The 18362-nt window shown below is 46.4% G+C and overlaps 1 protein-coding gene across 5 annotated transcripts in view; it reads left to right on the forward strand.

Moving 5' to 3' along the window:
• Positions 1–15794, forward strand: part of FUBP3 (far upstream element binding protein 3) — a 36662-nt gene extending 20868 nt beyond the window's left edge. For 4 of the 5 annotated variants that reach the window (XM_031601723.2, XM_031601724.2, XM_031601725.2 and 1 more), the window contains 10 exons: positions 844–948; positions 1320–1422; positions 2071–2171; positions 3413–3554; positions 7559–7719; positions 8537–8610; positions 9063–9139; positions 12801–12872; positions 13355–13482; positions 14237–15794. In XM_031601723.2, coding sequence (XP_031457583.1) covers positions 844–948; positions 1320–1422; positions 2071–2171; positions 3413–3554; positions 7559–7719; positions 8537–8610; positions 9063–9139; positions 12801–12872; positions 13355–13482; positions 14237–14245 — 972 coding nt within the window. In that variant the 3' untranslated portion in view covers positions 14246–15794. The remainder of the gene's footprint in view (positions 1–843; positions 949–1319; positions 1423–2070; positions 2172–3412; positions 3555–7558; positions 7720–8536; positions 8611–9062; positions 9140–12800; positions 12873–13354; positions 13483–14236) is intronic. The other variant, XM_031601726.2, reaches the window with a different exon arrangement.
• The last annotated feature ends 2568 nt before the right edge of the window (positions 15795–18362 follow it).

Consider the following 18362-nt stretch of genomic DNA (forward strand, 5'->3'; position numbering starts at 1 on the left):
TTTGGTGGAAATCTGCATGTTGCAAAGTGCAGAGTTCTTAACTATCTCATATCTCTAGGAAATATCTCCATTGCCCTTATTTCTGTCTTAGCATCTCTGAAATGTCTTGAGTTGTCCCCTTCTGTAATAAATGCCACGGGGACATGGAAAATACATAAGAATAGGAAAGGAGGCAGATTTGCCAGCGTCCCTCAAACTTTGAGATAGAACCCAAACATCTAAATCTTGACAGGAAATATGTAGAAACAGTGGTATAGGCTTTGACAGGCAGTATTTTTTTTTTTAATGGTGACTTACTGCTGGCTTATTTCCAAGGTATGCTTTTACTAGCTGGGCATATATGCAAGTTTGTGAAAGGCCTGGAGCGCTACAAGTAGGTAGGAAGAACATTCACTTGTCTCAAAAAAAAAAAAAGCCTTGCTGGATTGCTGCAGACTTGAGTGTAACTTTGTCTGAGTGTCAGTAAGCTCGCCACTGCTCACCTGCCTTCTTGTACGTGCTCTCTGCCTCTTAGCGGATACGCTGACTACTGTGCTGCCAGAGCATCTGCTATACTGTTGGTTTCAGCTCTGTCCAGTAGGAGAGGATCTTCCTTCAATTAAATAAAAAAAAAAGTGGGGAGAAAGTGATTGTTTTAAAATGAAAAGCTCCCTTTTGAAAGACAGGTATGCAATTGCACACAAAGAAACTGCAGCCTCGCACACCTGGCAGACTTTGACATCTTCCGCATCTGATGAAAGCAGATCTCCTCTGACAGTGGTAAATCAGCCACTATCGAGGCCCTAACGCCGAGATGGCGAGCAGAATATTTTTAAGCTAACTGTAACTTCTTTCCCCATGTAGCAAGCAAGGGAAATGGTACTGGAGATCATCCGAGAGAAAGATCAGGCAGACTTCCGAGGCGTACGCAATGATTTCAGTTCTAGAATGGGAGGAGGCAGCATAGAGGTATGTTTTCTTCACAAGTACTCTGCTAACCTCCCTGTGGGACGGGCAGTGGGTGGAAGTCCTCAAGTTTCATGTGTAACCTGTAAGTTTTTTTTTTTAATGCATTGTTTTCTGTTGCCAGAAAAGTGAGTCTGGCTGCAAAAGGGAGTTCTCATGGACTCCCAGATGGCACTTTTCTAATTGTCTTTTGAAGTTGCATTCTTGTAGCGCAGAGTTCATTTAGTGGGGAAGGAATTTGTGGTCACATGTTTGTTTTTCTTACAGAATATCTTTGTGTAGCCTGGAGCTGCTTAATGTGGCCCATCTCCTTGTTAAATCAGAGTAACTCAGTCTAGTTCTGAGCTTTCATACTGCTTTGCCTTTCCCATCAGGTCTCTGTGCCCAGGTTTGCTGTTGGAATTGTAATAGGAAGAAATGGAGAAATGATCAAAAAGATTCAGAATGATGCTGGAGTTAGGATTCAATTTAAACCAGGTTTGTGTGAGGATGGAGAGCCATTACTTTCTGACCAGTGTTCCAATTTGGGATCGCTGCAGTGATTCTGCTCTGAGGTTACAGCAGCTAGGCTTTCCTCATTTAAAGGTGCATTGTCTCTTTCTGTAAGCTGTTTAATGACACACTTCTTCCTCACGCACTTTCTGTTTTTCAGAAAGTAAGATTATATACATCTTACTTACAAACATTAGATGTCACAACAGTAATGTCTTGAATGGTAACTGTATGGACAAACAAAATAACACTTCTGTTTCCTGTTACGGAGTTCTCCTTCAGGACATGAAAGCCTTTGGAGATCAGGAGTTGATTGATTCTAAGTAACTTTCTCTGGGTCCTTGGCTGTCTGATCACCTATCAAAGCTGCCTTTGTCCTCTTAAAATTATATCAATCTCTCTCATGACTTTTTGACATGTGAAAGTGTTGTCTTTTAAATGCTGTCCCCTCTGCAATGCGATTTTTGTCTCCTTTCAGTATGTGAAGTGTGACTGAAGGTGGAGGGGAGAGAGAGTTTGGGCTAGACGTGTTATATGCAAGTGCTGCTGGCAGTGGTGGTGCTAGAAGGAAGCTTTTGTTGGTGGGTGGGTATTTTCTTCTTTTAATTTAGTCTTTGCCTCTTCTCTTCACAGATGATGGGATTAGTCCTGAAAGAGTCGCACAGGTCATGGGGCTTCCCGATAGGTGTCAACATGCAGCACACATCATCAGCGAGCTTATTCTTACAGCACAGGTGGGTTCTGGAAGCTCCTGGGAGGAAAGTGCTTATAGGAGAATGTCCATGCATGCAGCTGGATGAAGAGCATTAGTGTTAAGTTTTTCTTCTTGTAGGCCAAGCATGCTGCTGCCAAGGAGAGAGCTGCTGGGTTTGATTTTGTTTTGTTTTTAAAATGTGACCAGGGCTGATTGAGCTATGAGAGGGTATCCTGTTCTGAGGCAGTATCAATAGGCTTTGTTGTAATTCTGTGTTGAGCTGTTTTTCAAAGCTACTTGAAAATGGTGACCTAATGGACCATAGTCCAGCGTTACAGTGAGACAGAGGCTGGAGGCTCTGCTCAGAAGGACTGAGTAGCACTCTGGGTGGCAGAGCATTCTCAGTGCTCACAGCACCTCCTTTGCCACCTCTCCAGTCTCTGGTAATCAAGTCTGGTGGCTGTGGGAGGCAACAGAAGGTGAAAAACTTTGACATATGCAGTTACTGTGTTTTCTTAGACACAAACATACTGCATTGTCCTGGAGCAAGAAGAGTGGAGATGAGCAAGGCAGTAGGGCAAGGTCATGTGGAGAAGGTTGCATATTACCTTTTTATTAGGAGGTAAATAGATTGTGACTAATTATCAGGTTTGGAACGGTCTAATTTCTCAATTAAGGTTAGATCTTGCTTTCTCTTTTTACCTTGAGATTTGGTTTGAATACTTGCTTATGTAAGATTTTTGAGATTTGTCCAGGTAGGCTGCCTATGGCCTTTACTTCTGGAGAAATTAGTTATCCAAACTAGGTATGTCCTTTAAGTGTCTTTGAACTTAAAAGCTTGCTTTGGAATTTCTGGAAATTGTGCATTTCAGCTGAGTAGTTCCAGAAGTTCTTTAAAGAACTTCACTTGAAAGAGTTTGGATGCTAACTTGTGCATATGTTGGTGCCAAGATCTATTATTGGTTGTTCTAAGCAAACCTCCCATCACTAAATAAAAGCAGCTGATGCTTGTTTATAGGCTTATTTCAGCAGATACAAAGGCACGCATTTTAAAAAATATTTTTATCTTCCTGAGTCAGGAAGGCAGCCGTTGCCCACGTCACTGGCATTTCTTTAAATTGCTCCTAAGTTTTGAATGTGGAAGTCCAAGAATATCTCAATTCAGTGCCATTGATTACAATGCAGTTTAACTTCCCTTGCTTTATTTTGTTTCTAATGTGTATTGAGGCAAGCAAAAATAAAAATAAAAAACCCACTGACAGAAATTCTTTGCCTTCCAAGGAACGAGATGGCTTTGGAAGTTTGGCTGTAGCCCGGGGAAGAGGTCGTGGCCGTGGGGACTGGAGTGTTGGAACACCTGGGGGCATGCAGGAAATAACCTACACGGTGCCAGCTGACAAGTGTGGTCTCGTTATAGGCAAAGGTAGGTCTGGTGACACTGAATACTCAAGCTTCCCATTTTTCAGTCTTGGGGTGGTCATGTTCTTGCTGCCTGGCAGTTTTTTATGAGTGCAGTTATTTAGTGGCCAGTGAGTGCAGGGCAGGAGTAAGCTGGAAGCACTCTTTGTTGTTTACCTTGTGGTGTTCTCAATCATCACTGTACTCTCCAGGCCCTTGTTCACAATATGTGAGAAAGGCTCTTCATGTGGAGCTGACAGGCAAACCTGTTATAACAAGCAGCTGGCTGAGAAAAGGCAGTTTCATTTGCAGATCCCTTTTTAAAGAACTCATTTAAAAGGCAGTTTGTCAGGGACAAGCAGAACAGTCATTTTGGCATGCTGAATTTCTGTGAGTGCTGTGTGGTAAAATGAAAGATATATGAATGTGGTAATGACTGTAGCTGCTTCCAGCCATGAACCTGAGTTGTGTGATGAGTAAAGCAAAAGAGACGGTTTGTCTGTGCCACAGCTGACATCTGGGACTGGCACAGAGCAGCCTGGTGCCCTGCCTGATGTGCTCCTCATCTTGCTCAGATCAGTGTATTTTGCTTCCTAAGCCATTGAATCGCTCCATGCAAAGCACACAGGCAAGACACCTGGCCTTCCTCTGAAGAACCTGCATGCTGCCAAGTCGCTCATAAAACCAGAGCATCTGCAGCAGTTGTTGTAGAGCATCAGGTAATGCCAGTAAGGAAATTAGAGGCAGGAATAGCTCTATTGCTCTGAATTGTTGCAGTTCTTTTGAGTTAAGACACTGACATATCAATAGAATTGTATTTAATTTTTTCTGTCTGCTTATTTCAGTAAGAATGACATATGCCTAAACCAGCATTTAAGTAGTCACAGTTGGCTTTTAGTGTCAGCAGAGGTGAGATGCATAGAATAGGAGCAGATTAGCTGCCACAGTAAAGGAGGCAAAGGCATGAGGGCATTGTGCCATGTTTCAGTGGCACTTAGTTCCCTTCCATCCTGATGGGCAGGAGTGAGCTTGCAATGAAACGTGTTGTGGCCTTTTCCCTTGCCACACAGCCCTGCTGCACCTCACTTGTTCCCTTTCTGGCCCCCATGGCATCCTGAATGCTGCATAATTGGATGACTAGGGGCACAAGTATGCAGGCACATCAGGTATATTTCAGATGTTTTTCTTTGCTATAAACCTGTTCGCAAGCCAGAAAACTTCCTCAGTATGACTCTCCCCATTATGGAGATATTGCAGAGTGATTGCACGTTATCTCAGTGAATAGTCCAGCTGGGCAAAGATCAAGCAAAGCAAATTTTAAGCCCACAAGTGAGATATATATATAAAAAACAAATTATATATATATATCTATAATGAAACTTTATTGCTGTATCCATTAGTCATCCTTAATAAAGGAACAGAAAAGGTTACTTGTTGTTCAGCAGTGCACTGAAGTGGAGCATTTGTGACTACAGAGAGCAAAGATAAATGCAGGTAGAGGAGTTAAATGTCCTAGCATTCAAGTGCAAGGCCTGGCACGGGGCTTGCTGTGAGGGTGAAGGGTGGCTTTTTACCTTTGTTTCCACAACAGCAAAACAAAGATTCTTACCCAGCCAGATCAGATGCTTTCCGGAGTGACTAATTACTAGTTGTATGGTGATTTGAATGCTTGTAGCTTTGCAGTCGGTGCTCTTACAGTGCCTGTGCTCTTAAATACTGTTGCAGCATTCATTTTTTTTGTCAAGTGAGTGATGGCTGTAGCACTGCCTTTTGGAGTGTGGATGGGGATGGAGGCACTGCAGTCTCCATTTGCTGAAGCAAGATATTGTTGTCTGACTCTTCTTGTTTCTTCTTCCACTGCCTATGGGGCATTGTAGGGCAGAGGGGATGTTAATGTGGGGGTTTAAACAGTCACCAATAGCAAAATCTTTGCTGACCCCTGTTTTAGTTTCTCAGCAGTTTCTAGCTGGTAGTGTTTGTGTTTGTTTTTGCTGTGGCACAGAGCTTGGCTGTTAGCCCTCTGTACAATCCAGCCAGGTTCTGTGGGCACACACAGCTCTGCCTCCGAGGTCAGCATCTGAGCAGTCGTTACCTTGGACCCCTGGATGCAGGGTATCAGATGTAGCCAGATAACTGCTGTTATGCTTCCAGCTTCGTGTCAGCACTCCAGAAGCAGGGAGAAGAGGGAGAAGGGAAGTTTGCCATAGCTTGATCTGAACAGTGTGTGTGACAGAAGATCCAGGGCCCCTTTCCCATGAGGATTGCTTCTTTGCTTTGGAGTTTGAGCCTTTATGAGCTGATAAGAAGTTCCTGGCTCCCTGGAAATCCTGTATGTAGCTTTTTCCTCTAGAGGGTGGGTAGGTGCAGCTTTTCTTCTGTGAAAGACTCGAGGAAGGGTGGAGACAAGCACCATACACATGTCAAGTGCTTTCTCTGTTTGGTGGTGCATGGAAACAAACCGCAGCCTCTCTGGGCCCCCGCTGGATTTCCATGATAAATACAGCAATATTGACAGATAACGTGGCTGGCCTGGCTCTTGTCAGCTCTGCCTTTTAGCAGGTTTGATTAATTGCTTTACAATTTCACGTCCAGCTGGGGGGCCACTCTTGGATCACTTCTGCCCCCCATCAGGTAGAAGAATGGAGTGGGGCTGCTGAATGCAGCTGCAGACAGCCACCATGTGCCGAGCAGTCGCTGCTTTATGGGGGCAGATGAACTCCTTGCAGCATCATCTTGGCTGCATCACTTTGCATGCTCTGCTGAAAATTAGGAAAGTTTGGGATGGGAGGGGGCACTTGGGCATGTAGCAGAATGGTGGGTGAGGAGAAAAAGGGGCACCGAAGCCCACACAGGAGATGGGAGCTTGCAGCCTGCCACCAAATCTGGAGAAGAAACTTGCAGGATCCTTCTGTATGGCCTAGGAGGGAGCTGATGCAACAGCCCCAGCAGCAACCAGCTTGGTGCTGAATGTTGAGCAGAGAAATAACTTGAAATCTACATTCTCCTCACTTCCAGTCTGATTTGGATTTCAGTTCACTTTTGGAAGGAGAGATGTAGTGTGTGTGTGAGCAGCAAGCTGTGCTTGTCCTTCTGTCCTAAGTAAGAAAGTTGTCCCACTCCTTTGTGATCTAAAGTGTTTGGGTGCCATTCTCCTGTATTTTTATTAAAGATGAAGTAATCGCTGACTCCAGTTTTGCCTTAATGTATAAAAACACGGGCATGAGGGCTCTATGTGAATCTGCATCTGACAAAAGCACAAAATAAAACGTTCTGGATTTGAGGCTCGATTTTGTGGCTTTCCCATTCTTGTCTGAAAGCAAGTGGCTTTGCTTTGGCTACACAGTACAATCCCTGTTGTCTGCCCAGGGATGTGACATGACTACCTTTTGTTAAATGCATCTTCTAAAATTCATTTAGAAAGAGTTAATTGCCCTTTGGCAACTTTTCCTCCTCCCTTCCCCAGAAAGGCTTTAAAATGTTAAAAAGGTCACGAGTCCATTACAATGAAACGAACAAGTGTCTGCAACATCCACAGTTTGTTTTTGAAGTTGTGCTGGATGTATAGAGATGGAAATGTGAGCAAAATTGAGGAGATTTTTAGAGACTCCTTTTAATTAAAAGCGAACAAAAAGCTCTGGTTACTTTACTTTTCTTTCCTTCCTGCTTAGTGCTGTACTTCAGGCTGGCAGTTTTGGTTTGTGATTTGAAAATTGTAAAGCCCTTTCCTTCCCTTTACCCTTTACTTTCTCCAGTTGAGTGGAGCTGGTCTGTAAGTTGTGTCAGCTTCTAAAAGAAGAATCGAACCATTGTAGTGTTGGCTGAAGCTTTTGTTAAGCAAATTTCATTAAGAGACTGGGACCTAGCAGGTCTTCAGGAAATCAGCTCTGTGTTGGCTGAGGCTGTCCCATCCTGCTCGAAGCACTCCGGTGCTCTGCTGTATCTAAATGGCAAACTGTGTGCCATAAACTTTGTTATGCTTTTATGGAAAGAGGTGCTGAATATCCACTGTCTTGATTTTCTTCTCTTCAGGTGGTGAGAACATCAAGAGCATAAATCAGCAGTCAGGAGCTCACGTAGAGCTCCAGAGAAACCCACCTCCAAACACAGACCCTGGCGTACGAATATTCACAATCAGAGGAGTTCCCCAGCAAATTGAACTCGCTAGACATCTCATAGATGAGAAAGTTGGTGTAAGTTTCATCTCTGTTGGTTTTGATCTGTCTCTTTCAGAATTGTTTTTACCCATAGGAGCGTTTAGGCCTGGACTTAAGGGGTGGCACAATGTGTACTCTTAACATTATTTAGCTTCAAAACCATTTGCCTGTTAGCAACAATCTTGAGCTTTGGCCCTTGAGCATCCATTGGGCTATTTTTTGCTGTGGTCCCAGGAGGATCTGACTGCTGACATAATCAAGTGTAATGTGCAACTATAATAAGGCATGAGAAGGCTGCCAAGTGGGATTTTGAAAGGAAGACTATAACGTTACTGTGTGAAAATGACATAATCTTGGCATCATAAGCCTAAAAAGTAACACTGAACTCCTTGCTCCAGCAAATCCAGGATGATGTTTATCTTCTACTTAATGCAGTGCTGTGGTATTGAAGCTTAATAATGTCAGGCTAGAATACTACTGAATGGGGAAACTTGGGTAAAAGGAAGTAAGGAAAATACTGAACTGGGGAATGGTAAAACTGAAAAGCAACCTTTGTGTTGAATTACCTGAGAGGAGAAGGCTTGATACCAGCCTCAGGTTCCAAGCTATTCAAAGGACAACTTCCAGCTGTGCTGTAGTCCTGTTAGTAGCCCCTTTGTAGCTGGCCAGGGTTGCTTTTGAAACTGAGCTCCTGAAGTGTGCTGACAGTCCTGAGAACTTCATTCTTGGAAGATCAGTCCTTACTTTCAAGTGCTGGGGTTTAATGGAACATAGCCCAGGCTGTCTTCTCTCTACTAGCTATCTCCACCCTCTGTGTAGAGCTGACATTAAATATTTCTGGATTCCATGGCAGGGTACCAGCATGGGTGGACCTGGAGGATTTGGTCAGAGTCCGTTCAACCAAGCACCCACTACACCTCATCAAAAGTAAGCTTCTGCATCTTGTCACAGATGAGTTCTGGGGAATGGCTGGGAGCTGTAAAAGTGTTGAGAGAGGTATGGTGGGCCTCAGAAGGGCGGTGTGCAAGTTCAGCCTTTTAAAGAGGGAGCTGAAAACTTTAAGATTGACTACAGGAGGGATTTCAGCTATGAAATTACAAACAAGGTAGGTGTTTCTGTCTCCAGTGCAGTGAGTGTGGAAAGAAGCTGGACTCTCATTTGCTGGGGTGCTATTCAGTGCCATGTGTCCTTGACTTCACAAACAGACAATTTCCATGCAGTTAGCAGCTGCACCTACACATTTCCTTCTGTTCTGTGTTCACCTGTTTGCTCAGCAGTTGCTGACTAGAAGTAATAATTTATTTCTTTGGCTGACTTCATGCTTATCTCCTGTTAAGTATTTTATTGTCTGCTTCAGCATGCCTTTTTATCCTCTGCAGTGGTCCTCAGGCGTTCATGACGCAGGGTTGGGGCAGTACCTACCAGACGTGGCAGCAGCCTGGACAGCAAGTCCCAAGTAAGTGTTTAGGGCCTGGGTTTGAGAAAGGCTGGTGTTCCCTTTGCCACTAGGCACAGATTGATCCATAAGACCATTTGTGTGCGGTGGTGTTAGAGCTTGGAATAAGCATAAGAACACCAAAATCAGTAATGCTTTTTGTGCACTTAACTGCTTGTTTCTGCTCCCTTTAGGGAGAAACTTACTTCGTAACATTTCTGCCTTTAAGCTTTCTCTTGTGAGGATTCTCCAGGCAAGCACTTGCCATCCCCACTTCTCCCTGACAGGCACACCATGTCTGGTGGTGAGCCCTTCCATCTCTCTGCTTTTTAACTCATCAGTTCCTGATTTTTTTTTTGGTACATATTCTTTATGAGCTCTTTTCTAATTCCCACACTGACAGAAAGGCTGGGAAATAGATGCAGAAATGGAGAAGATAAGCGTGGCTCCTATCCTGCTTCATTCACAGTGGCTGTAGTAGTGTCCTCTTACTTCCTTTTGGGAGTTGATAACTGCTCAGCTTCTGCAGCACTAAAAGCATGGAATGCAACCAGCCAGATATTAACATTAAGATGAAAGTGACAGTGCACAAATATCTGCAGTAATGAGTTCAAAAGCTGAACCCAGATCACTTCTGCTACTGGTCTTAATGCTTTGGGTGACTGACACAGTGAATCAAACTGGCTACTGTTCTTCTGGGCTCAAAGTGTCCACTTTCTCACAAAACTGTTAAAAATTCATCAGGTTGGGATGAGAGGTTCCCCATTTCAGGTTCCCCATTTCAGAATAACTAAAGTAGTGCAGTAGTGATGATGTCTGTCAGTAATAGCAGTATCCTGTCTTCAACAATCTGAATGATGCTTTGAGCAGATTCCTAGTCTACTTGTTAATCTCAAAGCTCGTGTGATGCACTGAGATGCCTTTCAGTGCTCTGACTGGTTCAGCAATGAAGTAGGTGGTTAAGTTCAGTTTAAATTCCTTCAGGTGCCTGAGATGGAAGAATAACTGGTATAACAATGCCAGCCAACTGCATTTGTGATTCCCTGTGACACAGATCACATTTAATGTAAATGAAATTGTGCATATCTGAAATCTGGAAATCCTCAACACTGTTTTTGACATCATGCATTTCTAGAAACCCTGCGTGGGACTGGGGGCTTTGTGTTAAACTTTGAGAAAGTTTATTTGGGAGAGGGCTTCTGCTCCTCAGAAATTGCAGTTTAAAAATTGTAGCTCTTCTGTAGAGCTCTGGAGACAGGCAGAAAATCAGCAGCTATTGTGCTTTCAGGATAGGTGGGCTTAGAAAGAATTTTTGTTCCCACAGGAGTGGAATAGTATGATGCTGAAAAGGAGAATTTTCCCACTAGCTTGTTTAAGAGAACAAATTACTGTTCACATCCTTCCTTGTGCTCTCCCAAGAGCACTGAACCTTCCTGAGAAGCAGAGCAGGAAGAAGTGTAGCAGGGAAAGCTCTACAAAAAAAAAAAACTTTCAGCTTCACATAAAGCCTTTGAATAAATGCTTATGAGACATGCTTTTCTAATTGCCTTCAGAGATGCCTTTAGAAATTCACAAATTTATCATCTTCCTTGCCTCCCTCAGGTGTCCTCTCTCCCACCCCATCAGACACTGGGAGAAATAATCTCCCTTTTTGTAATGTCTGTGAGCTGTGTCTTGTGTTCACAGTCCTTGGCCTTGGAGCTTAGTGGAGTCAGAAGTCCAGATCCCTTGAATTCCCCAGTACCAGCAGTGTGGCTTGTCCCACTGGCAGCTGCTTTGCAGTGCATTTGTAAGATTTCTGGTGGTTTCCAGAACCCGTGAAGCATCCTGCCTTGTAGTGGTCATTCCCCTGTGTGGGATTAGTACCACTAAGATGTGTTCTGGGGACAAATATTTGTTTAAATAATTAAATTTAATAATTAAATTAAATAATTAAATTTCTGCTGTTGAACATGATGGAAAACGTCAGCTCACTAGTTTCATTTTTACTTAGGGTCCTCCATATTCCTGTTTGTAGGCAGGCACACTGAAGGCAGTCTTTGTAAAAAGAGAGGACAGACGAGATAACGCTGTGCTTTAAGCAGACCTCACTGCTTTCTTTTCCTGCTGCAGATCACAATGGTACCCAGTCAGGCCAGGTGTAGTTTACCAAGGCACGGGAGGATTATTATAAGAAACTAGGTAAATACCTGTTTTTACACTGTGAGTTTTAATTGGAGAACAGGCTGGTGATGGGGCCCTGCCCTGTGGCTCTGCTTTCCCCAGCAGAGCCGTCCCCTGACTCCCAGGGACAGATCCCAGAGTGCCCTCCTTGTGGGAGGAGGGGCAGCCCCCACCCCTACACATGTATTCAGATTTTAATTACTTCCCCCATCTTAAATAAATTAACTGGCCAGAGAAACATTTTGCCGTGAAATGCATTTAGCTGCGTGTCCTTTCAGCCCGCTGCGGACTGTAATTCTCCGAGAAGAAAAGGCATTGAAGGAGGTCCTTTGTTGGCATTAGCAGGTGGACAGTTGAGGCAGCCTTGACCTCTGCCAGAAAAGGTCCTGACTTGTAGCGTTGGTCAAGTCTTTTAACCTGCTTTTATGCCCCTGGACAGGACACTGCTGCCCTGTTCCCTCCACCCACTTCACACTCACACTGCATTACGTTCCCCCTCTCCCCCCACTTCAGAGCCCTCTGAGATGAAGCCGAGGGCCTTGGATGGGCTGTGAAAGCTCCCGTGTGTGTGTGTGTGTGTGTGTGTGTGTGTGTGTGTGTGTGTGTGTGTGCTGTCCTTGCCTGCTGTGCGTGCAGCAGCTTGTGCTTTCACCATGCCTGCCTTCCTCTGCAGTTTTCTGATTGCTGTATTTTCTGTTCAGGGTTGGTTGGTTTGTTTGCTGCATGTCTGGCTGAGGGCTCTTTGCTCTAACTGCGGCCTCTGCAGCCAGCATGTTGGACTCTCCCTTGCAACAACACTTAGACGCACTGGCTTCACCACATCTTAGTGTTTGAAGGAGGGAGATTAGTGCTAGGTGCAGGCAGGCTTCGGGCTCTGTGGTCTGTCCCTATGGTTCTTAGTGCAGTGCAGGATCCCAGAGCCAGCCATGGCTGCTCAGAGGGCTTCACAGATGCTGCTGCATGGGGTGGTGTTGGGACTGGTGGCTTGCTGAGTGCTGACCACGTTGTATGGGTGGATATTGCCACCAGGACTCCTTGGGATGTGTCCTGCTGCAAGAGCAGGGGGTGCAGATGCAGGTGACTGCAGATGCGGTTGTATCCATGGCAGCTCTGTGGCTGGAGGTTGAGGTGACAGGGCTCTGCTATTAGGGTTTGAGCCCTGGGTCCCTGTACTTGGGGTGAACAGGCTGACAGCTTTGGGGGGTTGATGTGCAGAGCTAGCAGCTCCCAAACAGCGTGCTTGGCCTCGAGCAAGTCCTGACAAAGTAGAGGGGGAGGGATGGAATTTGACTTCATGCCCTTCAGCAGCACTCAGGTGAGACAGAATCAGCAACTTGAGTCTTTCCTTGGCGTTCCCCAAATTGAGAATGCCCAACACAGTAGAAATGTGGAAGCTGAAGCATAGAGTCCAGGCAACTGAGGTAGAGCCAGGGCCTGTCTAGTGGAGAGGTAGATGTCACTAGCTGGAAACTGTCACCTGTTCCATATTGACATGCCCCTTATTGTCATCTTTGCACAGGCCAACAGAGCCAGCAGCAGAACAGCCATCCCGATTACAGCAAAGCATGGGAGGAATATTACAAAAAACAGAGTGAGTGAAACAGGGTTGTTGGAGATTAAGGAAACTCTTGTTACAGAGTTCACTCTAATCCGATGACTTGCGTCTCCATCCCCTGCCATCATTAGCTTCCAGTCCTCTGCAATTCCCTCTGGTCCCTGCAGTTGGTGATGGTGCATGGTAGTTCTTCCACTGGAAGCTGTCAAGGTGCCTGCTGCTGGGCCTCAGGAGGGCTGTTCCTGCTGAGCTTCAGTGCACAGCAGTGCCCGTGTCCGTGCTGGGGAAGCATTGCACACACCGAGAATCGATGCTGACAAAACAAAACCCAGAAAGTTGAAGCTGGGTTGTCAAAAAGGTAGGAATGCTCTGCACGCAGGTGTGTGGACAGTCGTGGCCCTGCCTTCCTCCGCTCCATTAAGAGGCGTGTGGTGCCAGCTTCTGGATTTGCATTTGGCAGCCTGGGTTTCATCTTACCCAACTGCTCATCTCTCCCTTTCCCCTTCTCTTTCCTGCAGGTCATGCTGCCAGCGCTGCTTCTCAGGCAAGCTCCCAGCCGGACTACACAATGGCCTGGGCAGAGTATTACAGACAGCAGGCTGCCTACTATGGGCAGACACTAGGGCAGGCGCAGGCCCACAGCCAGGTGTGTATTCACCCTCTGCTGTTCCCCTGGGGGAGCTGGGTGTGCTGGGCTTTGCCTGGGTGTGGGGAAAGCTTTGGAGTCATGCAGTGAAGCACAGAGATGTTTTGTGGCTGAAGAAGTCCGAAGTTGCTCGGTGCTGCCATTGCATTATCTCAGCATCAGACTGACTTCCCTGTGCAGGGTGGATTTGTGGGGAGAACTGGGAGGTTGTTGGTTTATTTTCCTAAGGGCTTTGCTCACGGTCCCCAACGTGTTCTGTGGCTGTTGGTGGGATTTCAGCAAAGTGAAGATGGCTTTAGGCTGGCAGGATAGAGCAGCACTGATCTGTTGTGCAGAGTTTGCCTTTTCTCTTGCAAGCTTTGTGCTAGGGTAGGGGCATGCCTGGGGAGCACCTGCCCTGATAGAGAGGGGAAAAGCAGAACCTTGCCTCTGGCTGTGGGGGTCTGGGTGGTTTATCCTGAGCTCTGGGTTTGCAAAGGGAACGTGTTAGCATTCAGCAAAGAGCACGAGCAGGGATGTGGGGGGTGGGACACATCTCTGCAGCGAGCTGAGCTGCTGGGGCTGCGGGTGCTGGAGGAGCACAGCCCTGGAACAGCGATGAAAAGGAGCTCTGTGTGCTGCTGTCACTGAACGTGGCACTGCAGAAGGGAGAGCCCACGGGATGGGATGCAGCACAGCACAGAGCACGGGGGATGATTGGCACTGGGGGTGTTGGGTGCTGCCCGGTGACGTCCTGCTGTCCCTCTGCCCACAGGAGCAGTAGAACAACGTCCTCGTGGCCATCGTCGCTATTTGGTTTCTCCCTCGGAATCATTGTGGAAGAAAACCTTTTTGTAACAGAGGTTTCTAGATTTGCAACGTTTTGATGAAGACTTTTCTGTTTGTTTGTGAAACACTAGCTGTAGGATAATCCATACTGAACTTTTCTAAGAATCAGGAGCAATTAGTAACGTACTAAACTTACGGACATGCTGGTAATTTTGTTTCTAAATTTATACAAAACAGCAAAAAAAAAAAAAAAAAAAAACCATAAACACACACAAAACCCTCCGGGATCCCCTTTGGACGGAGCCGGGGGAGCTGCAGCTCCAGCAGTGCACATTGGAGCTGTGACATTTCAACGCGTGCGGCCGCTGTTCTCCAGCTGGGGTTGGTTGGGTGTTTTTTTTTTTCTTTCTTTCTTTCTTTTTTCTTCCCCCCCCTCTCCTCTCCTTTTCATTTTGGAACCTTTTCTGTCGCAGCAGAAAGAGTGGCTTGGAAGTCTTAGGAGGTGTGTAACGAATCCTAATTGAAAAAAGAGGAAAAACCAAAAAAAAAAAAAAAAAAGGATTTTAAACAGTATTTAAATATTCTTAAATATGTAAATTCATTAAATGTTTTACTTCTCGTTTTCTTGCATCTTTGATTTTTATTGCTTTTTTTTTTTTTTTTTTTGTAAGGAAGAGCAGTGCTGTGTATTGTAATAATGATGTGAGTTCTGTGCTGTGCCCTCGGGTCACTGCTGGGCTCTGAGGAGGGGGAACAGGAAAACGGGTGGCTTTTTGGAAGCCTCCTCCTCCCCATCCCATTGCCACAGCTGCATTGGTGGATCTGAGACCTCCAAGCTCGTTTGAAAAAGAAAAAAAGAAAAAAAAAAAAAAGAAAAGAAAAAAAAAACCTTCCTCTATGCTCTCAGAAATATAAATACTGTTATTTTTAATATTAAAATGGATCTGCTATTATGAGTACCTTTTAACAAACACTGTGGAAGCGTAAAGCCCTATCAGAGGTAGTAAAACTATTTTTTAATTCCAAGGTGGTTTTGTTTCAGTTTTGTTTTTATTTTGGCTTTTTTTTTGTTGTTGTTGTTGTTGTTCCTTTTAAATATTTTCCTATCTAATATTGTCAGATTGCCTAGAGAGAGAAATGAATCTAGTATTAACCTCAGTACGCGCTAAATGATGTTGATTTAATAAAAGAGATGCTATGATTTGCAATGTCGGCTGTAGTTCCTTGTACAGATAACTGTATTTTTAAAGGAAGAGCAGAATCGAAGCTATTTTTTGCCTTTGGAGTTCCCTGCAGGACGTTCCCTTCTGCATTGTACCCAAGTTACCGTTCTCGGGTTCTATCCTTGTTTTCCCTTATGCTTGAGATGTCTAACTATAAAGAAACCAGCGCCGGGCGATGCTGAGCGCGGGGTTTAAAATGGAGTCAAAACAAAAAAAAAGAAAAAAAAAAAAACGACACAAAATGTTCTTTTTATTTGACTGACAGTTGCATTTTACACTCTATATAATAAAATCTCCACAAGGCGGCTTGTGGGCGAAGGACTGCGTGTGCTGTGCTGCGTGGGGCGGGGAGGGAGCGCCGATCCCATCTGCAGGGCTGAGAGCCGGAAGAAAAGAGAGCTGAGGAGTCTCTCAATGTACCTCCAGAGAATCGAGGGAGACAGTGAGCGATGGGATGGTAAAAGCCACTCGGAAAGAGGGGAGAGGGGGGAAAAAAGGGCTGGAGGAGGGCGCGGGGCTGCTGATGGGAATTGGGAGCGGGCATTACCGAGAAGACTTCCTTCTAATTCATCTTCCAAGCTCTGTGCCAAAACAGCATTTGGCATGGTTCACAGGGAGCAATTGTGTGATAATGAACCCTAAGGTGTCCCTTAATTGAAGACTGAGTATTACAGATTGTGCCAATAGTCGTAAATGGCGCAGGATTGTGGGAGGATGCATTTTCTTAAATGTATCTGTAAGTACAGATTAGAGAGTCTCCCCAGTGAAATACCCATACTATAAATTATGGAAATATCTCTTTCTGATGCAACCTTTTATTGAGGGGGTGGGGCGGCGAAAGAAATAGTTTGCAAGGCTTTGAAATTTGGCCTGTCATTAAGATGGTGCCTGCAAAGCTGGGTTTTCATCAGCAGTCTGGTGTCCTGGCAGGCTAAAGTGCTCAAAATGTTCCCAACTTCAGCAATTTGTTTTCCATTACCGCTGCCCGCTTGGGGCGGAGGGACTGCAGCCGTTGAACCTCTGCTCTGCAAAGAACTGGGGCTGGAGCTGCTGGGTGCCCCATCACCTCCGTGGGGCCCAGGGCTGTGAATGCTGATACTGGCTGTGATGGGACAGGAGAACCTCAATGCAATGGGAGAATCCCAGTGTGATAGGAGAGCTTGGTTGCGATGGGAGAACAGCAATTGGTGTGAGAACCCGGATGCGATGGGAGATCCTCAATGTGACCGTAGGTCCCTGATGTGCTGGGACACCCTTGTGTGCTGGAGGTCCCTCCCATGGCAGCGCCTGTTGCTCTGAGGTCTGTGGCTGAGATGAGCCCTGCAGCCTGGGAGCTGCTGTGGTGCCTCCATGGCTCCTCCAGGAGAGGAGCAGCCTCCTGCTTGGCTTTGCACAGCTGTAATCCCCAAAATGAAGTGGATTTAAGCTCTGAGGGGATTCTCGTGAAGGAAGGGGGTTCTGCACCGTGCTGTGGGCAGAAGGTTTGGGAGCGGGAGGTGCTGGGCAGAGCTCAGAGCTTTGGCTGCTGCTGAGGCATCCCTGGGTTCGCAGTCACGCAGATGCTGCTCTATATTGGGCACTTCGATGGGCGTGGGGCTATTTTGAGAGCAGAAGGCAGGCTACTAAAACACCTGCTTTAATTTTGCATGATTCCAGAACGAACTGCACCGTGGCCATCACGAGTTGCACTGGAATGATGATTGAAGCAGACAGCAGGCACAGAACTTCATTTTTTGCTTGAGCACCAAACGGGGCATCGATCGGAGCGGCGCTGTGCCTGCAGGAAGGTGGGTGGGAGGGGTGGCTGCTCCAGCCTTGCTTTCCTGCACCCAGAGCCGTTTTCCCACTGCAGCTCGGTGGCTCAGTGACCCAAAGGTGCACAGTGAGGTGCAGGGGGCAGGTACTGTGACCTCGGCACATCTTCCCACCCTTCCCCTTATCACTTGAGGAAATCCCATTTCAAGGCCGCTCTAAAGCAGCCTCTGATCTCCGCGCTCCCTCTAATCCCGGCCGGCCGGGTGCAGGTGCTGCAGGGTGGGGATTAGCAGTGCCGTCCCTTTGTGCGAGCCATCACTCAGCACTCCGTGCCCAGAGCTGCTCCCAGTGCTGGGGCCACTGGACAGGGAACGTGAAGTTGGTCCTGCGGGGAGCAGAGGCCGTCACTCTTGTTTGTTTTGCAGAGAATGGGGACGACAAAGGCTTTGGGGCTGATGAGGTCTCACTGCTGTTGGCACCCATCCCTGCCTGCACCGCGTGGTCCCACAGTCCAACCCTGCTCACGGCCAACCATGGCACGTGGAGGTAGAACGTGGGTGAGAGGGTGGTGAGATGCAGAACGTCGTGATGGGATGAAGGAGGGGTGAGGGGGTACAGGTGGGGTGCAGGAGATGTTGATGGGGTGAAGGATGTGGTGGTGGGATGGAGAGGTGGTGGTGGGATGCATGGCGTGATGTTGCGGTGCTGGTGAAACCAGCAGGAGAGACAGCAGTGGGACACGACTGCCCTGTCCTCAACTCACAGCCAGAGGGGAGAACACAGGCAGTGATTTTCCCTCTTCTCCAGTCCCAAACCCTCTTTTCTCCTTCCTGTAACCTTGATCCATGGGGAGCACCCTCAGCACCCAGACCTGGGATGGGGTTCATACACGCTCCTTGTTCTGGGGCAGCTCTGGTGGGGTTGGCTGCAGGGTCCCACTCCCCAGCAGCCTCATGATGTGCCACAATCATCCTTCATCTGCAGCCACCTGAGCTGTGCTGAGCGCTGGGACGGAGCCGGGAGCTCACAGATGGGCTCTTTCCTTCCCTGTTTGCTTTTGTGTACCGTGACCTCATCAAAATAATCCAGGAGTTACTACTTTAAAAAAAAAAAAAAAAAAAAAAAGGAAAAAAA

Source organism: Phasianus colchicus, chromosome 19 (assembly GCF_987193195.1).
Source record: "Phasianus colchicus chromosome 19, bPhaCol1.hap1.1, whole genome shotgun sequence".
In the NCBI taxonomy this organism is placed as follows: domain Eukaryota; kingdom Metazoa; phylum Chordata; class Aves; order Galliformes; family Phasianidae; genus Phasianus; species Phasianus colchicus.